The sequence below is a fragment of the Tenrec ecaudatus genome, chromosome 1 (assembly GCF_050624435.1).
Source record: "Tenrec ecaudatus isolate mTenEca1 chromosome 1, mTenEca1.hap1, whole genome shotgun sequence".
In the NCBI taxonomy this organism is placed as follows: Eukaryota; Metazoa; Chordata; class Mammalia; order Afrosoricida; family Tenrecidae; genus Tenrec; species Tenrec ecaudatus.
This window is the reverse complement of record NC_134530.1, coordinates 143,061,085-143,080,106: the sequence shown is the minus strand read 5'-3', so window position 1 is coordinate 143,080,106 and position 19,022 is coordinate 143,061,085. Positions and strand designations below refer to the sequence as shown.

General features: G+C 46.6%; 1 protein-coding gene across 1 annotated transcript in view; it reads left to right on the top strand.

Moving 5' to 3' along the window:
- The first annotated feature begins 3,443 nt into the window (after positions 1 to 3,443).
- Positions 3,444 to 19,022, top strand: part of AKNAD1 (AKNA domain containing 1) — a 47,560-nt gene continuing 31,981 nt past the window's right edge. The window contains exons 1-5 of the mRNA XM_075540279.1: positions 3,444 to 4,412; positions 6,931 to 6,970; positions 7,115 to 7,260; positions 8,076 to 8,135; positions 14,397 to 14,530. Coding sequence (XP_075396394.1) covers positions 3,444 to 4,412; positions 6,931 to 6,970; positions 7,115 to 7,260; positions 8,076 to 8,135; positions 14,397 to 14,530 — 1,349 coding nt within the window. The remainder of the gene's footprint in view (positions 4,413 to 6,930; positions 6,971 to 7,114; positions 7,261 to 8,075; positions 8,136 to 14,396; positions 14,531 to 19,022) is intronic.

Below are 19,022 nucleotides of genomic sequence, written 5' to 3'. Positions count from 1 at the left end.
GATTAATAATTACCTAGGTGAATGACAGGGGAGCTAACAATGAGTATAAGATAGAAGAAAATGTTCTGAAATTGATTGTGGTGATAATTACATGACTCTCATTAGCATAATTGAACTATTAAATGATGTGATAGGTAACATACATGCTAATAAAACTATTAAGAAAAGAAGACTGTAGCTGTGGCGAGGACCTCGGAGATCAGGTTGGCCCCTGTGTGGCACGGTGGGCAGGAGAGTGGAGTTTCCTCAGACAGGGTCAACCTGCGGTTGCCCTGGGCTTGTAAACAACAGCACCGTGGGGTTCTCAGGTTTTGTCAAAGCCTGGTTGTTGGGTGCTGGTGAGATGGTTCTGACTCGTGGAGACCCTGTGACAGAGGAGAACTGCCCCACAGGGTCTTCTGGGCTGGCATGTTGTATCCTCTCACCACACTTATTCAAGCTGAGCAAATCATCAGAGAATCTGGCCTGCATGAAGAAGAATGTGGCATCAGGGTTGGACGAAGGCTTATTAACAACCTGCGGTATGCAGATGACCTGGCCCTGCTTGCTGACAGTGAGGAGGGCTTGTGGCACTTGCTGATGAAGATGAAGGATTGCTGCCTTCAGTGTGGATTAAACCATAATGTAAAGAAGACCCAAACCTTCACAACTGGACCCATAGGTAACCTCATGGTAAGTGGAGGAAAGGTTGGCCTTGCCAAGCATTCTGTCTGTCTTGGCTCTAGAAGGCAATGCTCATGGAAGCAGCAGTCACGAGATCAAAAGGTGCATTGCATTAGGTAAATCTGCTGCACAAGACCTCTTCAGAGTCTTGAAAAGCAAGGATGTTACTTTGAGGACTAAGGCGTGGCTGACCCAAGCCATCGTCTTTTCCATCGCCACCCATGCATGTGAAAGTTGTACATTGAAGAAGGAAGACCGAAGAAGAATTGATGCACTTGAATCGTGGTGCCGGAGAAGAATGTTGAAAGTCCCATGGACTGCCAAGAGGACAAACCTATCTGGTTTGGAAGAAGGACAACCTAAGTGCTCCTTTGAGACAAAAATGGTGAGACTTGGTCTTACATCTTTTGAAAATATTGTCAGCAGACACCAGTGCCTGGGGAAGGGCATCATGTTTGGTAAAGTGGAGGTGGTTAGGTTGTGAGATGTCATCAAGTCCTACCCAAGTTCCAACCCCTAGCGATCCTGTGCACAAAAGAAGGAAACATTGCCATCCTCACAATTGTTCCTAGTCTGGACCCCACTGTTACAGCCAGGGTGTCACTCCATCTCCTTGAGGGCTGTGGTAGTTAAACAGTTTCATGCCAACTTGATAAAAGAATAAAGGGGTGGAGTCTAGCCTGTCAATCAGGCCCCAGCCTGATGGATCCCTCCTTGTAGGTTTGGCCTTCTCAAGAAGATTCTGGGAACTACTTCTTCCTCCCTGGAGGCAGGAACTACTTCTTCCTCTGCTACATATTCCTGTTGACAAGCCACAGGGAGCCACGCTGATGGCAGCCGGAGACCTGGAGATGCGACCACTGCCATTGGACCCACCAGACTTTCCACCCACTGGCCTGTGATCTTCCTGCATTCAGCATCTTTGTATGGGCTGTGTGAGTCTGAAGGGGAGCTCATGGGCTAATATCAGATTCATAGGCTAGTATCAAATTTATGGACTTGATCTGGGCTGTTTTATTGGTGTATAATTACTTCTTGATATAAAATTCTCTCTTACACACACATGGTCTCTGGATTTGTTTCTCCGGTCAACTTGGACTAACACAGGGCCTTCCCCTCCCTCACTGTGAAAAATAGGGAGTGCCACAAGGAGATGGATTGACACCCTGGCTGCAACCATGGGCTCAAGAACAGGAACCATTGTGAGGATGGCTCGGACCAGGCAGCCTTTCATTCTGTTATGCAGAAGGCTGCTAGGGGTTGGAGTCAACTGGATGGCACCTAACAGCAACAGCAATGTTACAGGAGCAGTTTACCAGATCTTTCTCCCAGGCAGCCACTGCGTGGGTTGGAATCACCAACCCTTCAGTTAGCCATCACGAGCTTAGCCATTGTGCACCAAAACACAAACTCACTGCCATTGAGTCCATTCTGACTCACAGCAACCTGATGGGACAGAACAGAACAACTGTTCTTGTGGGTTTCCAATACACTACATCTTTACAGAAGTGGAAAGCCTCCTCTTTCCTCCATGGAGTCACAGCCGACTTTGCTGTCAGCAGCCCACTGAATAGCCCACGATGCTCCCAGGTCTCTGGTCACTGTACCTTAAGCCTGAGACAATCCATATTACCACTACTAAGAGAGCTGTTCTGAAAGCGCCCCTCAAGCAGAAGCTATGTAAAGGGGTGTCGTCCCAGCTTCAATTTCATGAACACAGACAGGTGCAATTTGATAGTGGCTAGTTGTGCTCGAACCATTTCCTGAAAAAAAATTCTCAAGATTTGCTGCTGTGTCCTGCAATGTGCATCTGGCTGGGAGAGCTACACAAGTAGAGGAGGGAGGCTTGGCTGCAGATTTGCCTCCAGGTGTTCAAAAGACCCTCGTGTTTCCTGGCTATGTTGCCATCAGCCTTTGTGGGCCCTTCTTGGCATCCAAGGGGAAGCCAGAGCAAGAGGAGCTGACTGTCTGGAGGCACAGACTAAAAAGCACCAGGGCAGAGAAGATGGGAGTCTGTATTTCAGCCCAGTCAGCTTTCCAGGCTACCCAACTTAGTCATTTGTAGATATGTCACCGGCACCATACTAAAAAAATAAATAAAAAATCAACCCTCTACTTGGATCCCAAACTTCTATTTTGAGGATTGTTATTGTCGTTGCGTGCTGTTGACTCAGCCGAGACTTGGAGCAAGGCCATAGGCTGTCATCTTCATGGGAGCCCATCATCAAGTCTTCGTCCCATAGAGGCTTGCAGTAGGGGGTGGGTTGGGGGAGGGGTTTCAAACCAGCCTTTGGGTTAGAAGCCAAGTGCTTAACTGTTGTGCCACCAGGGCTCCTTGATTTGCCCCGCACCCTATTTTGAGAGAACAAATTCCAAACAAGTACTTCCTAAGCGAGATGGATACTATGCAAAATTTTAGATCATTAAGCAAAGTCTCCCTCAGAATTTCAGAAATTAAAAAAGTAAGACTTTATGAAATGGTCTCTTCCTTCTTGACTCCTCGCTTTTACACCCTTAGTGGTGTTAGCACGCTGCTTGGCGCTCGGTTGACTTTGCTCTCATGTTCGTAACTGAACTGCTCTATGTGAGAGTCATTTGTTTCGTCTGCCATAGATGCCAGGTTAAGCGCAGTCTTTGACACTTAACCACAAGGCTCTTCTCATTCCCCCCAGGCGAGGACGCGCAATGAAGATGACCAATGAGAAGTAGAAGATCTCTCGTGACAATTAAGAACATCCATCCTGCTCGTCAGAGGACAAGAGAGATAAGCCTGCACATACATGGATGAAACTGACTTTTCAGATGACAAGATCGACACACAGCAGGAGGATGGGCCTAGTGATGGGGCCATCCCCTCAACCAAGATACGCAATGGTTACACTTTTCCCTCGAAAAATGACGTTCTCGATGTCTCCGATCAAATTATTTTCACAGTAGACCCTCAGGGAAAAGTTATCCAACAAAAGACTCATAGAAATGCAGATAGGCCCATGCTTCCGGATAAAATGACTGAAAATGCTGCCAACACAAGAGACCACGGAGAGAAACAATGCACCATAATTCTTCATATTCCACCCAGAAAGGAGAAAACTTCGAAGTCGAACATTTCTGAAATTTTACTCAATCATCTTTCCAAAGAGGACTTCTTAAAAGGGCAAGGCATTGATTGTGAAACTTTCCCAGAGATCACCAATGCTGATAATTTTGAAGAAGCTATTATTAAAAATGTCATTTTGTGCTATGTTAAGAATTCTTGGTCCAATGAACAAACCCCAGAACTTGATGACCAACTTAATCCCAAAGGGGATGGTGAAGACCATGAGAAGGCCAGGCATTCTCCAGTCATTGACTTCAAAGAGCCCGTGGTTGCTGGACGTAGCAGCATTCAAGGGAATTCAAAGTCTCCAGCGACAACAGAGAGTTCAAATGCCAATCAAAAAACTGTCCGAGGGCTAACACTCCAGAAACAACAGACTGCAAGTTGTGGGAACGGGTTCAAGTATGGCCAAGGTCAAGTTCATTATCGGCTTCCTGATTTCTCTAAAGTTGCTCCCAGAGTGAAAATCCCTAAAAAGGACATAATTAACAAGCCACTTACAGTATCTAAGCAAACCATATCTTCTCTGACCTTGAAAGATAAACCATCTTTTGTGCAAGATCTTTTAGAAACTATGCCTAGCTCAAAATGTGCAGAAAAACAACATCAAGAGGGGAAAAAGGAAATTATTGAGCCTTCACAACAAATACAGGTAAGAGAAAATAGTTCATCTCTCTCCATGTGGGTTTCAGGAGGGGGCACTGAACTGGGTTCTCGTTCTGGGTCACCCTGTGTAAAGGGCCTCTCAGAATATTGGTGGATGCCCTTGTTGGAAAAATCAAGGGCAGGACTAACAATAATACCTAAGATAACAAAATCCAAATTCTCTGTCTCTCTCTAACTCTCCATCTCCATCTCCTCCTCTCTCCAATGTCATTCAAATGCTCTGCATGCTTGGCAGCTAACTGAAGAGTTGGAGGTTTCATTCCATGCTCAGAAGAGAAGTCTGATGCTCTACTTTAAAAAATCAGCCATGACGACTCCTGTGGAGCACAGGTGTACTCTGACACACGTGGGATTGCCGTGAGTCAAAACAGACAGGAGCGCGGCAGCTTAGCCTCCATTTGCAGCTCCTTTCTGCCAGGCCTCTCATCCTGTTCCCTGGCGTCTCTGAACTTCTCAGTTCCTGAAGATTTTGAGTACCTGCCTTTGCATGAACTGTCCCATCTCTACTGACTCAGGGCCTGCTGATATTCATGGCCTTCGTCAGTTGCTCCTTGTGCCATGGGACTTCTCAGCCTCCCCAAGCCACCCTCTCTTTTACTTCGGTCAGAATGTTTATCTCAGGATGCTTTGTGCCAACCATTTGGAGATGGGATACCTGTTTCTGCTAACTGGACCAAACCAAACCAAACCAAACCAAACCCAAACAAAACAAACTCACTGCCTTTCAGTGACACCCACTCCTAGAGACCCTAGAGGTCAGGGCAGGACTGCCACTGAGAGTTTCTGAGACTATAGCTCTTTATGGGAGTAGAAAACCCATTTGTTCCCACAGGTTTTGAACTGCCGACCTTGTTGTTAACAGGCCTATGGGTAACCTCTACGTCTCCAGGGCTCCAGGGGCCTGCCAATCCAGAGTGACTGGAACACTCAGGAGAGCAGCACCTTAACCCTTCTCTCCATTGCCCAACTTTTACCCTCCGAGGGTTGACCCGGAGTCTTACATATTTACACCCTTACTGATAACTTGAATTAAGATCTTAATTACCAAACTTCAAGTTCTTATATTGGTAATCATTCGGTGCAAAATGTTGTTACTGCTGGAACGATGCCATGTCCCTCTTAACTTATCTACACACACACACACACACACACACACACACACACACACACACACACACACACCCATCTCCCCAACATGATCTTGTTTTTTTTCTGGTCTCTCATGAGGCAAATTCATATCATTGATCAAAGTAAGCATTTTCCTTACCGGCACCTCCAGGGCGGGGGGCTGGGGGGCTTATTTTTATGCTCTTCCATCCTTCATGCAGCTGCTTCCTTCTGGGACAGAGAACCCTGCTCCTGGGCTGGCAGCCCCACTAGGTCCTGGAGAGTGCTATGTTCCCTTGACATTGAGAGCCCTTGGGGCACCTCATTTTGCTGGCGAGGGAGGTTCCCACCTTACAGCCTTCTCAGGGCCTGTGGTGCCGGGGAACAGGGGGGCTTGTTTCCCTGTGGCAGCGGGGATCTGAGGGCAGATGCCAGATTGGCAAACAGAGCTCTATAGGTTTTGCATCTACAATATGACTTAGATATTCCTAATGACTGCTAATCATATAGCTCTTGGTCCCTAGGGTATTTGGGATTGGGGGCTTTATGTGATGGGGACAATGATAAAGCCCTCCAGGTGATTCCCCTGGAATGACAAAGCCCCGTGTAGTTGGCAGTGAACACCGGAGGGAGGTGCTGTGTCGAGCACAGGGCCGCTAGCAGCAGTGTTGGCAGTGCAGATCCACCAGCTGCTCTGTGGGAGAACTATAAAGCTGCTCCCGTGAAGATTTAGTCTCAGAAATTCTAAGGGGCAGTTCTACTCATCCTTTCGGGTGGCGATGCGTTGGGGTTGATCCAATGACAGTGGGGTTGGGGGTGGTCCAGCCATCCTGTATCAAGCAGGAAAGGATCAAGTCTGGTGTCAACAGTGATCATTATGCACATCTTGGAAATTAATGGGCACCGTTTCCTGTCATTTCTAGAGGGTGGTTACTATGTGTTTGGTGCCACGGAGAGCACCGGTGACAGAGCTGTGACCAGACCAACAACGGTCTGTGTCCTCATGGAGCTAGTGGCTGACTCTCGGGACAAATGTTGGAGCGTTGCACACCCTCCCGTTAGATGCAACAGTAAGACGGTTGGCATGGGTTGGATGCTTACCATATGCCAGATCCTCTGATACATATTGAGCATATAACCCTCACAGCAGCCCTGCGAGACAGGTTCTATGACTCTCTTGATGTTGCTGCTAACAAACCCGAGGCTTCCAGTGATTAAGCAATTGACCCGAGTCACCCAAAAGATAAGTATCAGACCTGGAATTCAACCTGGACACCAGTGTCCTGCCTCTTGACTACAACCGCTGGCTGCCTCTGTGATGCCTGGAACTGGTCTGGTCCTTCTGGGCAGCGGCTCTGCTGGTCAACAGTAATGTTTTCTTATCCTTAATCGTACAGGTGGCGCCTACAGCACCTACCCACCAAGACCACCTCACAGGTACTATTGTTTTTAACTTGGTGGAGGGATTATGGGCTGAAACAAACAAACAAACAATGGCAGTGATTGCCACGGACCGGTTTGGTGTCATCGCACAATGAGAAGTTGACCGACGTCTGGATCAACTTGTTCTTTCTTATACAGGAGCGGAGTCGGAGACAGCTCTCTGTAAATTGTCCTCAACCTCTCAGGAAGGCTCATCCTCCAGCTCCTACATATTTCAAAAGCTATCAAAAGGGAAACAGATGTGTCAGAAGTTAAGAGAAGAGACGGAGCAACTGGAGGCCAAAGTAATGCTCTTTTTAAAAAACTCAATGGATGCCAAGGGCTCAAGTAGAAAGCAGATGTTTTGAGAATGATGATGGCAACAAATGTACAAATGTGCTTGACACAATGGATGGATGGAGGGATTGTGATAAGAATTGTATGAGGCCCCAATAAAATGATTTTTAAAGGATTAATCATTTTATTGGGGGGGGGGGGCTCTTACAAACCTTGTAACAATCCATCATTCCCTAGTTTTAAGCACATTTGTACATGTTTTCTACTTGAGCCCTTGGCATTACCGCCTCTTTTTTTACCCTTCCCTTCCTCACCCTCCCGCCCTCGTGAATTATATATTAGTATTGTTATTTCATGTCTTATACTGTCTGTTGTCTCCCTTCACCCACCTTTCTGCTATTTGTCCCTGGGTGGGGCCCTGACCCCAGTCATCACCATGCCCCTACCCTCATGATATCACTACTCCCACTACTGTCCCTAAGGGGTTACCTGTCCTAAATTCCATGTGTCCAGTGATCTTATCTGTGCCAATGTGTGCACTCCAGTCTAGCCAGATTTGTAAGGTAGAACTGAGTCCTGGGAATTTGGAGATGGGGTGGGGAGGAAGCACGCAGGAACTAGAGGATTGATGTGTGTTTCCTCGGTGCTGTACTGCACCCTGGTTGAATCATCCCTTCCTTGTAACCCCTCTGTGGGGGGACATGCAATCATCTACAGATGGGCTTTAGTAAAGTAATGCTCTTCACACTCCTGATAAACGATAAATGTAGACAAGTTCAAGTGCCCAGTGAGGACTGACTCTTTTCCTTTCTTTTCACTGTAGGTTCACGATTTCTCTAAACGAATCGCACAGGATTCTTCCTATTCATCAAACAGGAGACCGGTAATAAATTTTATCCACTTAACTTTTTTTTTTGTTATTAGGAAATTTGATAGGGGTAAATACAAAGGACTTTATCTCACTGATTGCCATTGAGTTGCTTCCTGACTCATAACAACCCTACAGGACAGAGTAGAACTGGCCCATACGGTTTCTGAGGCTGTACATTTTTATGGGAACAGGCCTCCTCTTTCTCCCGTGGAGCAGCCAGTGGTTTTGAACTGTTGACTTTGCGGTTACAGCCCATAACCCAACACACCAGTAAGAGTCTTCTAATGACTACAACTCCGCATTTTCTCTACATGAAGAGGGGTAGGAATGTACTGCTCAGAAATGCCTTTCCAAAGTATAACTATCTGTGTGTTACAGGCCCTAAAAGAGTTTAGTGTTCTGTTTCTGTATTTAGTTGGCCCTCTTACCTCATCAAGGGAACTATCACTCTGGCCGTTACTCCCCACTGTCACCTAGTAATACATCTAAGAACATGGTAGATTTAAGGAAAGAAATTATGAGCCATTATAAAAGGCAACCTGGTGGACATGAGGTCATAAAAATTGCCGGTATTCAGTAATAAAATAGGTAACTTAAAAAACTTCTAAATAGATCTTGAAGCTAGGTTTTTAAGAAACCAAGTCTTAAATTGTGAATGAGATGAGGATTTTACATTGTGGATAATCAGTTTTGCATCCAACAATTTAAACTACTTATCAACTCCCTGAAGCTATGCGAGATCTTTCCACCTTGACATTCTTGCTGGCTTCTGCAGTTAGCAGAATCACTGATCTGTGTGGTCCCCCTAACAGCCTGAATCATCAGTGCCAGGCCTATAGGAAGCGGGGCTGGACCAGAGCAATGAGGCAGAAAGCTGAGATGATGAGAATCAGAAATGTGCTGAAGATGTGGTTTGAGCCATTGGGTCAGCAACAAGGCAAGCAATCAGAAGTTCTGATCTGGATGTAAGCAAGATTTAGAGTAGGCTGTGCTTCAGAAACCAGGCAGTTTCGAGAAAAATTAAGGGGACCTAAGTGCTCAAAGACACCGTTTCTTATCCATCCACCCATCATATTAACTAAATAACTCCTTTGACCATTCGGCAGGTGCCAGGCACTTCCTCGGTCCCAGCATGGCCACCCATGTTTACAGCGTCTCCCTGGTGCTGTGCTCCATCGGGTTTTCAAGGTGTACTATCCCGGGACTTGGAATCACATGATTGGGAATCAGCTTGTTGGCATGTAATAGCAATCCTATACCCCAGGTCCCCTGCCAGGCACTAGGGATTTATATGTATAAAGACGCTCTCACGTGTCTTGGAGTCTCTTAGACAGAATGGATTGGGAAGGAGACAAGTATAGGCAGAATCGAGGATAAAGGGGTGTCATAGGAAAGGGAAACAACAGGTACAGTGGCAGAAGAGCATGACAGTGCTGCTGGTGTGAGGAGCCCCATCAGACTGTCACTCAGTCACCGATGGGGCTCAGGGTACGTGTGGCACAGTACAAGGGTACATACCAGAGAGCTAGCAAAGACCCCTTCATGAAAGACCTTTGAGGCACGCGGAACTGAAGAAACAAAAAGAAACGCATTATTGTTGAATTGATGCCGACTCATAGCGACTCCGCTGGACAAGGCAGAACCACCCTTGTGAATTTCCGACTGTAATTCTTTACGGGAGTGGAAAGCCTCTCTTTCTTCCTTGGAACGGCTGGTGGTTTTGAACCGCTGGCATTGCAGTTAGCAGCACAGGTAACCATTACACCATCAGGACTACTGTAAGTCATGCTAAGGAGTTTGGATTTTGAGTGATAGGGGCTTTGAGGAAATTTTTTTTAAATCATTTTATTGGGGGCTCATGAAACTCTTATCACAATCCATCCATCCATCCATCCATCCATCCATCCATCCATCCATTGTGTCAAGCATATTTGTACCTTTGTTGCCATCATCATTCTCAAAACATTTCCTTTCTACTTGAGTCCTTGGTATCAGCTCCTCATTTTTTCCCCTCCCTTCTCCACCCTCCTTCCCTCACAAACCCTGGGTAATTTATAAATTATTATTTTTTCATGTCTTACACTATCCAATGTCTCCCTTCACCTATTTTTCTGTTGTCCATCCCCCAGGGAGGGGGTTATATGTAGATCATTGTGACCTGTTTGTCCTTTCTTCCCTACCTTACCCTTGCCTTCTTGGTATCTCTACTCTCATTATTGGTCCTGAGGGCTTTATCTGTCCTGGATTCCCTGTATTGCCAGCTCTGATGTGTACCAGGGTACATACTCTTGTCTAGCCATATTTGTAAGGTAGAATTGGGGTCATGATAGTGGTGGTGGGGCGTGGGGGAGAAAGCATTAAAGAGCTAGAGAAAAGTTGTATGTTTTATCGGTGCTATACTGTACCCTGTAAGGGGATGTCCAAATGGGCTTTGGGTCTCCACTCTACACTCCCCCTCATTCACAATGATGTGATTTTTTTTTGTTTTTTGATACCTGATAGCTGATCCTATCAATACCTCATTATCACACAGGCTGCTGTGCTTCTTCCATGTGGGCAGCATTGAAGAAATTAATGTTGGGAAATGGCAAGCAGTATGGGCCAAGACCGTAGACACAGAGATCCATCAGGACACATCATCCACATCACAAAGCTGACAGTGAGAATGGAGAGACAAAGCTAAGGGTTTGAGGAAGTGGTGGAAGATTGAAAGGGATGAATGAACGAAGGGAGGAGACTTGGATTTCTGGGTTGGGCAACTAAAGTCAGAACTAAAAGTGGAGGGGCTGCTCAGAATGGGTGTGGGAGGAAGGCAGGAGGCAAGATAGCAAGTTCAGTGTGGGACATATCGAGTTTGAGCTCCCTGGAAGACATGTAGAAGTCCATGATGATGCCAACAGTTTGGGTCAACGACTAACCTAAAAGGTTCGTGGTTCAAACCCACCCAGAAGTGCCACAGAAGAAAGGCCTGGTGAGCTGCCTCCATAAAGATCACAGTCAAGAAAACCTTATGCATCAGGCCTACTCTGTAACACCCTGGGCTGCCCGTGAATTAGAGTTGTCCTGCCAGCAAAGCATTTTGTCGTCATCATTGTTGTTATTGTAATACAAGTGGAGACATCCAGTGGGCTCTTCGAAGGGTGGATCTGGACCTCAAAGGATCGTTTGGACCAGAAATGTAGATCTGGATATTGTTGTGGGTGGAAACGATGGGGTGGCTGAGAGTAACTGGATATGACCTGGAGAGCAGCGAAGAGGGCCAAGGATGGAGTCATGGGAAACAGACACCAGGCGGCTCTGAAAGAAGAGGGAGGAGCCCAGAGAAGCGACTGGCGAGGCCTGGTGGTCCTGAGGAGGCACAGCTGTGGAGCCCCTCCCTCCCTGCTATCAAGTGGAAGCCGATTCATAGTGACCCTGTAGGACAGGGTAGAGCTGCCCCTGTGAGTTTCTGAGATGGCAACTGTTTACTGGGGTAGAAAGCCCCGTCTTGATCCCAAGAAGCAGCTGGTGGTTTTGAACTCCAGACCATTCAGATCACAGCCAAATGAGAAACCACTACACCACACGTCTTTAAAAAGGGGTCTTTAAGAAGGGAGAGTTGGTCACACTATTAAATGCTCGTGCAAGTAGAGAAGACAAGATGTGCTCTGGAATTGACAGCGAAGAGGTCGTGAGAAACCTCAGGTGGCCGGTTTCAGTGAAGTGGTGGGGGCGGGGAAGGCAGGTGACAGGAGTTAAGGGATGAAGGAATGAAAACTTAAGAAGATCACAAGTAAGTCGGGTTTCAAGAACGGGATGAACATAGGACTAAAAATGGTGGACAAAGCAGAGACAACTGGTTCAGGCACTGGTCGTCAGAGGCCGTCAGTGGGAAGCTTCTTCCTGGTGTTGGAGGGTCAGTGGGATTCTGGTTGGAGCTAAGAACAGAGTCAAGGTGACTCCTGGCAGTGGTCTTAGAATTCCAGGCTTATTTGGTCCAGGCTTGGAAGACAGGGCTGAGACTGAAACCTGCCAGCTTGATTCACCCAGCACAGCAGAAAGCATTTGGATTGTGGAGCATGCCCGTGAGTTTATGCTCTGGTTCTGCTTATTGGTTGTATGATGGCCGTCCCGTTGAAACATGTCACCCTGTGGAAGACTTCTCCATAGGAATTAAATGAGGTACACTTAGCAACTGTTCAACACAATGGAAGTTCCAAGGTCCTCAATTCTAATCCACAGCCACTCTCCTTTCTGTCCTCCTCATTCTCTTTCCCTTGAGCACCTAACACCCTCCGGGCTTCAAACCGCCACTTTCGTGCTACAACTTCCTAAGTGTCTAGTCCGAATTTCTCACTGGACGTTCCAAATGTTTGTCTGTGTCTCCATTGGAGAACTCACTTTCACCACAGACTCGGCCAGCATGACACGTTTGCTCCGATGTGCCAGCCTTTCTGAACTCGTTTGAAGTCAAAGGAGGCGCAGTCTTCCCAGCTCCTGAACGAGGCATCTGATGCTTACGTGATCAGCCGTGGGGCTGGTAGGAGCCATTTGGACTCAGTTGAATGAGGAGAATTTAATAAAGTATCATTTACAAGAGAGGACCCATCAGGGATGGAGACGCCTCTCCCGGAGGTAACCGTTGGAATGACTTCGACTTCACCGTTAGGCAGGGGAGGAGCGGGTGCTGCGGCCTGAAGGGAGTAGCTGTGGCTGCAGGAGAAGCTGACAAGCTCCAGGGTCTTTGGACAGAGGGACCCAGTCAATCCGGGATGACACAGAGAGGGGAAGTCCTGGAAAGAAAGATCTCTTCTCTCATCCTCCAAACCCCTCTCTCCTGCCCGAGCCTTCCATTGGCTGAAATGACCCCTGTGTGAGGACAAGAGAGCCTGTTGATACAATTCATCCGTCACGGGTCAGCCTCCTGAGCACAGACAAAGACGGAGGATGCGTCTGCAGGGGCATGTGGAATCCATCCACCACACGTGCATTTTTGGGGTGCCCGAGAGTCGGAATGGTTTTGAATTTTTATTCATTAATCCATCACCTTAACTCCCGTCAAGGGTGCCTTTGCTTCTGGGGCCACGCCAAGTGCATCGCATACCGCAGTTCACTAAACTTTCACAACCATATGTGGCGAAGGCTCTTATGATCTTGGGATTACAGTCAAGAAAATGGAATCTTGAGGAGTTCAAGTTGCCCAGAGTCTGACACGTAGTACGTGACGGAGCCTGAGTTTGAGCACTAGAGTCACCCCCTTGTAGGCTTACTGTCCTATGCCCAGGGCTCCCGTTGGCCACTGCTCTCTGAGTCACCCCTTCCTTGCCATGACCATGAGTGCTGCCTGCTCCAGGACCGCCTGACCAGCATGCAAGCCCAATTTAGGTCTCATTTCTTCCATTGAACCAATCCAGGATATTTTTTAGGGATGATGCCTGACACAAATTTTGTCTCCCTCACACCCCACACTCGCCCCAGACACAGTAGTGCTGATGATGCGGTACATCTTCGAGATGAGCCCGGGGCTGCACGAGGCTGTGCCTGGTCAAGTCTGGGAGACCCCATCACAGTTGTGGGTTAGGTCTTCCTCCTCTTCCCGTCTCAGTTCACCCTCCAAGAGCCCAGGCCCTCTCACTTCATTTCTGTTTTGAATTTCGAGGGACTTCAGGCATCCCTCCTAGAGGGTCAAGTGCCTCCTTTGTGAAATGGGAATAAGATCTACTTTCCAGCGCTTACAACTTTGCTGTGTGGATTAGGTAGGATAAGGAACGGGCAAGTGTTTGGTAAGGGAAAAGTCATCTTGCAAGTACGTTAGCTAATCAACGTCCCAGTAAGGAAGCTCAGTGGCCTCTGAGTGGGTTCCAGGCAGACGGTCAGAAGTAACTGTGCTTCTGCCGTCTGCACAATGAGACGCTGTGACGGTTGAGCTGGATTGTAGGTCGTGTGCTTTCAAATATCAGATTCAGAAACACAACAATTGGTGTCCTGTAAGGGATACAGAAGCCCTGGTTGCATAATGGGTTATGCATTGGGCCACTAACCACAAGGTGAGCGGTTGAAACCCACTAGCCACTCCAGAGGAGAAGGATGAGGCTTTCTGCTCCCGTAAGGACGTACAGCCTTGGAGACCCAAAGGGAAAAATTCTGCTCTGCCTTATGGGGTCGCTACGAATCAGAATGGACTCGATGGTGGTGAGTTTGCTTTCGGGAAGGTATACCCTCCGTATATTTGGGGACAAGCCCTGGCCCTCCCAGGCTGGCCTGCGGATGATGACAGTGGTGCTATTGCTGTAGGTCCTGGAGAAACTGCAAGGACATCTGGAACTGCTGGAGCAGGCGTTTCTGGCCACCAAGGAGAAGCATCTGACTTGGCAGCAGCAAAGCTACAAGCACAAGTCCCCAGCTGTCGGTGACTTTGATCCAGAAAGGTCAGGCTTAAACAGGTTGCTTGAGGTGAAGCGTTCAGAGCTGACCTCCTTCAGGTGCGATTCTGGTGGTGGCTTCTGGCTTAATTTTTGGATAGCCATGAGTTCGCAAAAAGTGTTGCCCCCCCCACACCCCCACCCCTCATGAACAAAGTGTCAACAAATACTTATGACACACCTGTTATGTGTAGGGTCCTCTTCTGGATGTGGAGGTGCAGCCAATAGGAGCAAGAGTCACAAGGAGAAATGTGGCAAGATTTTGCATTTGTTGGATGTCATTATACTTGACTATAGCTCAGAGAAGCCACGGAAAGCCTAGAGAAACTCAGATGCAGACCCCGAGGGCCCTCTCTCCTCCCAAGCCCACCCACTCTCTGCTTGCTTCTCTCCTCTTCTTTCCTCAAACTGGCCGGTGTGGCCCGACAGGCCTCTTCTCTTCTTCCATCACTCTACTATGAGCTTGGGTCATGTTGGGAACTCGAAAGAAAGATGGGGTTTTCTGATACTCCTGTAAAGAGTTACAGTCTTGGAAACTCACAGGGGCAGTTCTGCTCTGTCCTAGAGGGTTGCTACAAGTATGGTATGGATTCGATGGCCAAGATAAAGGGAAAATATTACATCTTAAAGTTAAATGATCCTAGAGTGAAGTCGTTCAAGGAGCCCTGTGGGGCAGTGGGCTAGGCTCCACGGGACAGCTCACTGCAGAGTCGGCAGAATGAACCCACCAGCGGATCCCTGGAGAAAGAGGCGACTTCTGACTCCTGCAAAGAATGAGAGCTTCGGAAACCCACGGGGCCCAGCAGGTCGCAACGGGTCAGCGCTGACTCACTGAGAGTAGGTTCTGCGTTCATTCACATTGCAGGCTGGGGGTCACAGGCACCTAAAAGGAGGCAGTTACAGCAGTGTGCGCTTCTCTTGCCAAGCCAGATCATTTTAAGATGGATTCCGGGCTAGGATTACTTCCATATGATTTCCTGCTGTGGGTCCATTTAATAAGTTTAATATTTGTGTGTTCAGCTCTTTCTATGCCTAGCTTTCTAACACATTCATCCTTGATGCCAAGATATTTTCGTGGTTTTTATGTTGGCACTAGCACCCTGAAGTGCTTTTATGCCACTCCACCTCTCCTCCCCTGAGGTACAATTTTACTTCTTTTTTCAAAAAGAATGGAACGCCTGTCTGCTATTATTTCAATACGGAGTCATTTAGACAACAAAGATGCGTTTCAATATTGGCTTTCCCTCAAAGCTTATTATTGTTTCCACACCCTGCCTCCTGAGGGGGACCGGGGGAAAAGATCTCCACGTGCTTTTTCAATTTGTTAAAAGTTTTATAGAGTCAAGGCATTTATTTTTCATGGCATCCCACTCATTTGGTAGACATTTTACAGACGGCCTCTCTGCACATTAAGACCGAAGTTAGGCAATGCTTTATTTATAGCCTCCTTATAACCACAGTGCCTGGCACCAGCGTGAATCAAGAGATTCAACTGCAATTACAAGCCATATACAGAAGAAGCTTTCTCCATGGGGCGAGGGAGGGCCCCAGCTCCTCCCAAACGCAGCAAAAGCCACCTCAGGACAGCAGAAGCGGGGGCAGCTTGGGGCTGGTGGCCACTGCACTGGGGTGGCCTGGTGCAGCTGGGAGCCCTGGCGGCTTGGTATGCGAAGAACTTTTCAGGCACTGAGCCCACAGGTTTTTTGTGGACCGCTCTCTAGATGTAAGAATCCTGCACAGTATTTGAGGAATCCCTGGTAGGTTGGAAGCCAGCTGCTCCGCTCTCCTGCAACATGCCGCTTTTAAAAGGTCCTGTGCAGAAAGCCCTGCTTGGGTTCCAGGCACCTCGGTATTTGGGATGGCCTTCGCAGAACCATCACCATGCATGGGATTCGCGCACACACTGACACCAGAAGCCAAAGAGGCAAGAAGTGGGGGTTTCCTTTATCAACCCTCTCTCCCTGAGGCTCTCAGTAGATAATCTTGCCTCTTGCTTTACAGGAAAAACAAACAAACAAACAAACCCGAATCTCTCAGAAATGCCCTCTATCCATCTCTAAATTGTGGTGCTTTTACCCACCCCTCCCCCTCACCCTTCACCAGTCCCCCCTGGGAGCCGTCCCTTCCCGTGACCTTGATACCTGGACTGCCTCCCTCCACGCTTCACTCTTCAATGTCTCTCCTGGTCACTGCTTCTGCCTGCTGGATTTTGAACATATTTTCCTATATCTTATTCCATTTTTAAAATCACTTTGGTTTTTCATGCTTACTAGATCTTCTTTGCCTCACTGCTTAAGGATAGGACAGCCCTTACCTTACCCATGGGGTGAAGAGGTCGCTTGTGTCAGACACCACGTTTTTCACATGTACATGGGCCTGGTCCTATTTTATGCTGTTGATCTATGGTCTGATTTCTATGTCCACCACATAGTTTGTAATTGCTATTGCTTAGTGTATATTTTAAAGTGTTTCTTTCCAAAACGTTTTTGGTTTTTGACTATTCTTGTGCACTCCTCTTACTAACAATCTTCTTAAGCAGTTTGCCAAGTTTTCTGAATGAAATCCTATTAGAACTTGATTTCGGGTTGTGTTAAATTTACAGATTAAGTTAGAAGCAGTTGTAATCTTTGCAGTGAACATGCCCAGCCAGGAATGTGTTTTCTTTATGTTGATTTTATACATTTAAGCATTCCTCGCTTTGTTATAGTTTTCTGATACTTGTGAATGTTTTCTTTAAGTGGTACGTCGGGAATACTAACATCACACAGTTAGCTTGTACAGCGGCTACTTTATGCCACTCTCTCCTAGGCTGTTTTGTTGGCTTTTCAGTTGTGGCTTAGTGGTTATGCCCTGGGGGTGGTACCTGCAAGCTGAGCTGTTTGAAACCACCAGCCACTCTGAGGGAGAAAGATGAGGCTGTCTGGTCCTGTAGAGCATTACAGTCTTGGGAACCGGCAGGGGAAGTTCCCCTGTGAGTTAGAGCTGACTGGAGGGCAGTGAGGTTTGGGAGCATTTTAGTTTGAAGTTTGAAAACCATGCCCGGGACTGTTGCGTCAGCTCAGACTCATAGCGACCCATGCACAGCGAAATGAACTCTGCCTGGTCCTGCCCCATGCCATGCCAGCTGTTACGCGTGAGCCCGCTGTTGCAGCCACGGCGTCAGTCCGTTAGCCCAGGGTCTTCCTCTCACTTGCTGCCCCTCTACGTGACTAAGGTCCTTTTCCGAAGTATGAGACACAAGGTTTCCTTGTCCTTTCTTCTAAGGAGCATGGCTCTGCTTCTTCCAGGAAAGATTTATTTGTTCTGCTGGCAGCCCATGGTACTTTCGTTATGAAAATCATAACATCTGAAACTAATATTTCCACTCCTTTTTTCCCCTCCCACGCATTTGGGAGAAATCACTTACATGAGAGGCTTCCAAAAGTTTGTGGGAAAATGGAATTAAAAATATCATGAAATATTTTCATGAATTATTGAAGCCTCCTGGTGTTTATTGCTTTATTGGATTTGCTGTTCTTTCCAGGGCAATACTGAATCATATTAGTGAAAGCAAGCACTCTTGTCCTGGTCTTCGTGTTGATGAAAATGCTTCTAAATGTGGTGACTTCTGTAGGTCCAAGGAGATAAGCTTTATCGAGGAAGATTTCTTCCGTTCCAGAATCTACTAGCTTTATTTATTTGCCTATTTTAGAAAGTTTTAATCAAATGGGTTTTAGACATCATCTTAGAAGGCCAGGTAGATTTGTCTTTCTTTTTTATTCAGTAAATCATTTGAGTAAATACCCTAATATTGAACCAAGGACGAGCTAGGGAACGTTCTCTTTTCGTTTTGTTCCAGAAGAGTGGAGTAACACAGGAGTCACATGCTCTTTCAGGTCCTGTCAGAATTTATTAAAAATGTCTCTTGGGCTTAGTTCTTTCCTGAAGGTAGACTTTTGCTAATTGATTCTGTTTTTACCTGGGTATTTTATTTTTCTCAGACTTTCCATTCTTTTGAGTGAATTTTTATAACATATTTTCCCAGAAACTTGTCCATTTTATCTTGATATTAAACTGTTTACATGAACTTGTTTAATCCTTTTTGATTTAAAAACTTTCCCTGATACGCTTTGCCTTTTAACATTTCCCCCATCATTTTGTCTTTCTCAGCCCTGCTTCTCAGCAGACTTTTTCCAGGAGTTTATCTTATAGGTATTTTCAAAGAAAACACTTTATTTTTTCCATCAAATTTCTTGAAGTTTTTTATATATATATATATATGCTTACGTTCATGAATCTCTTTTTTCTTATGTTTACTTTGCAATATTTTTCTCTCTTCCTGTTTTGAATACTTAGTTTTAAAATTTTTGAATCTTTCCTTAGTTATTCATTTTAAGACTATAATTTTTCCTCAGTACTGTTTTAGCTGCATGACTTTGATTTTTATATTTTTTCTCAATATGGTCTCCTTGTAAATTATCTCTAATTTCCACTTCATTTTTTTTTTAACTCAAAAGAT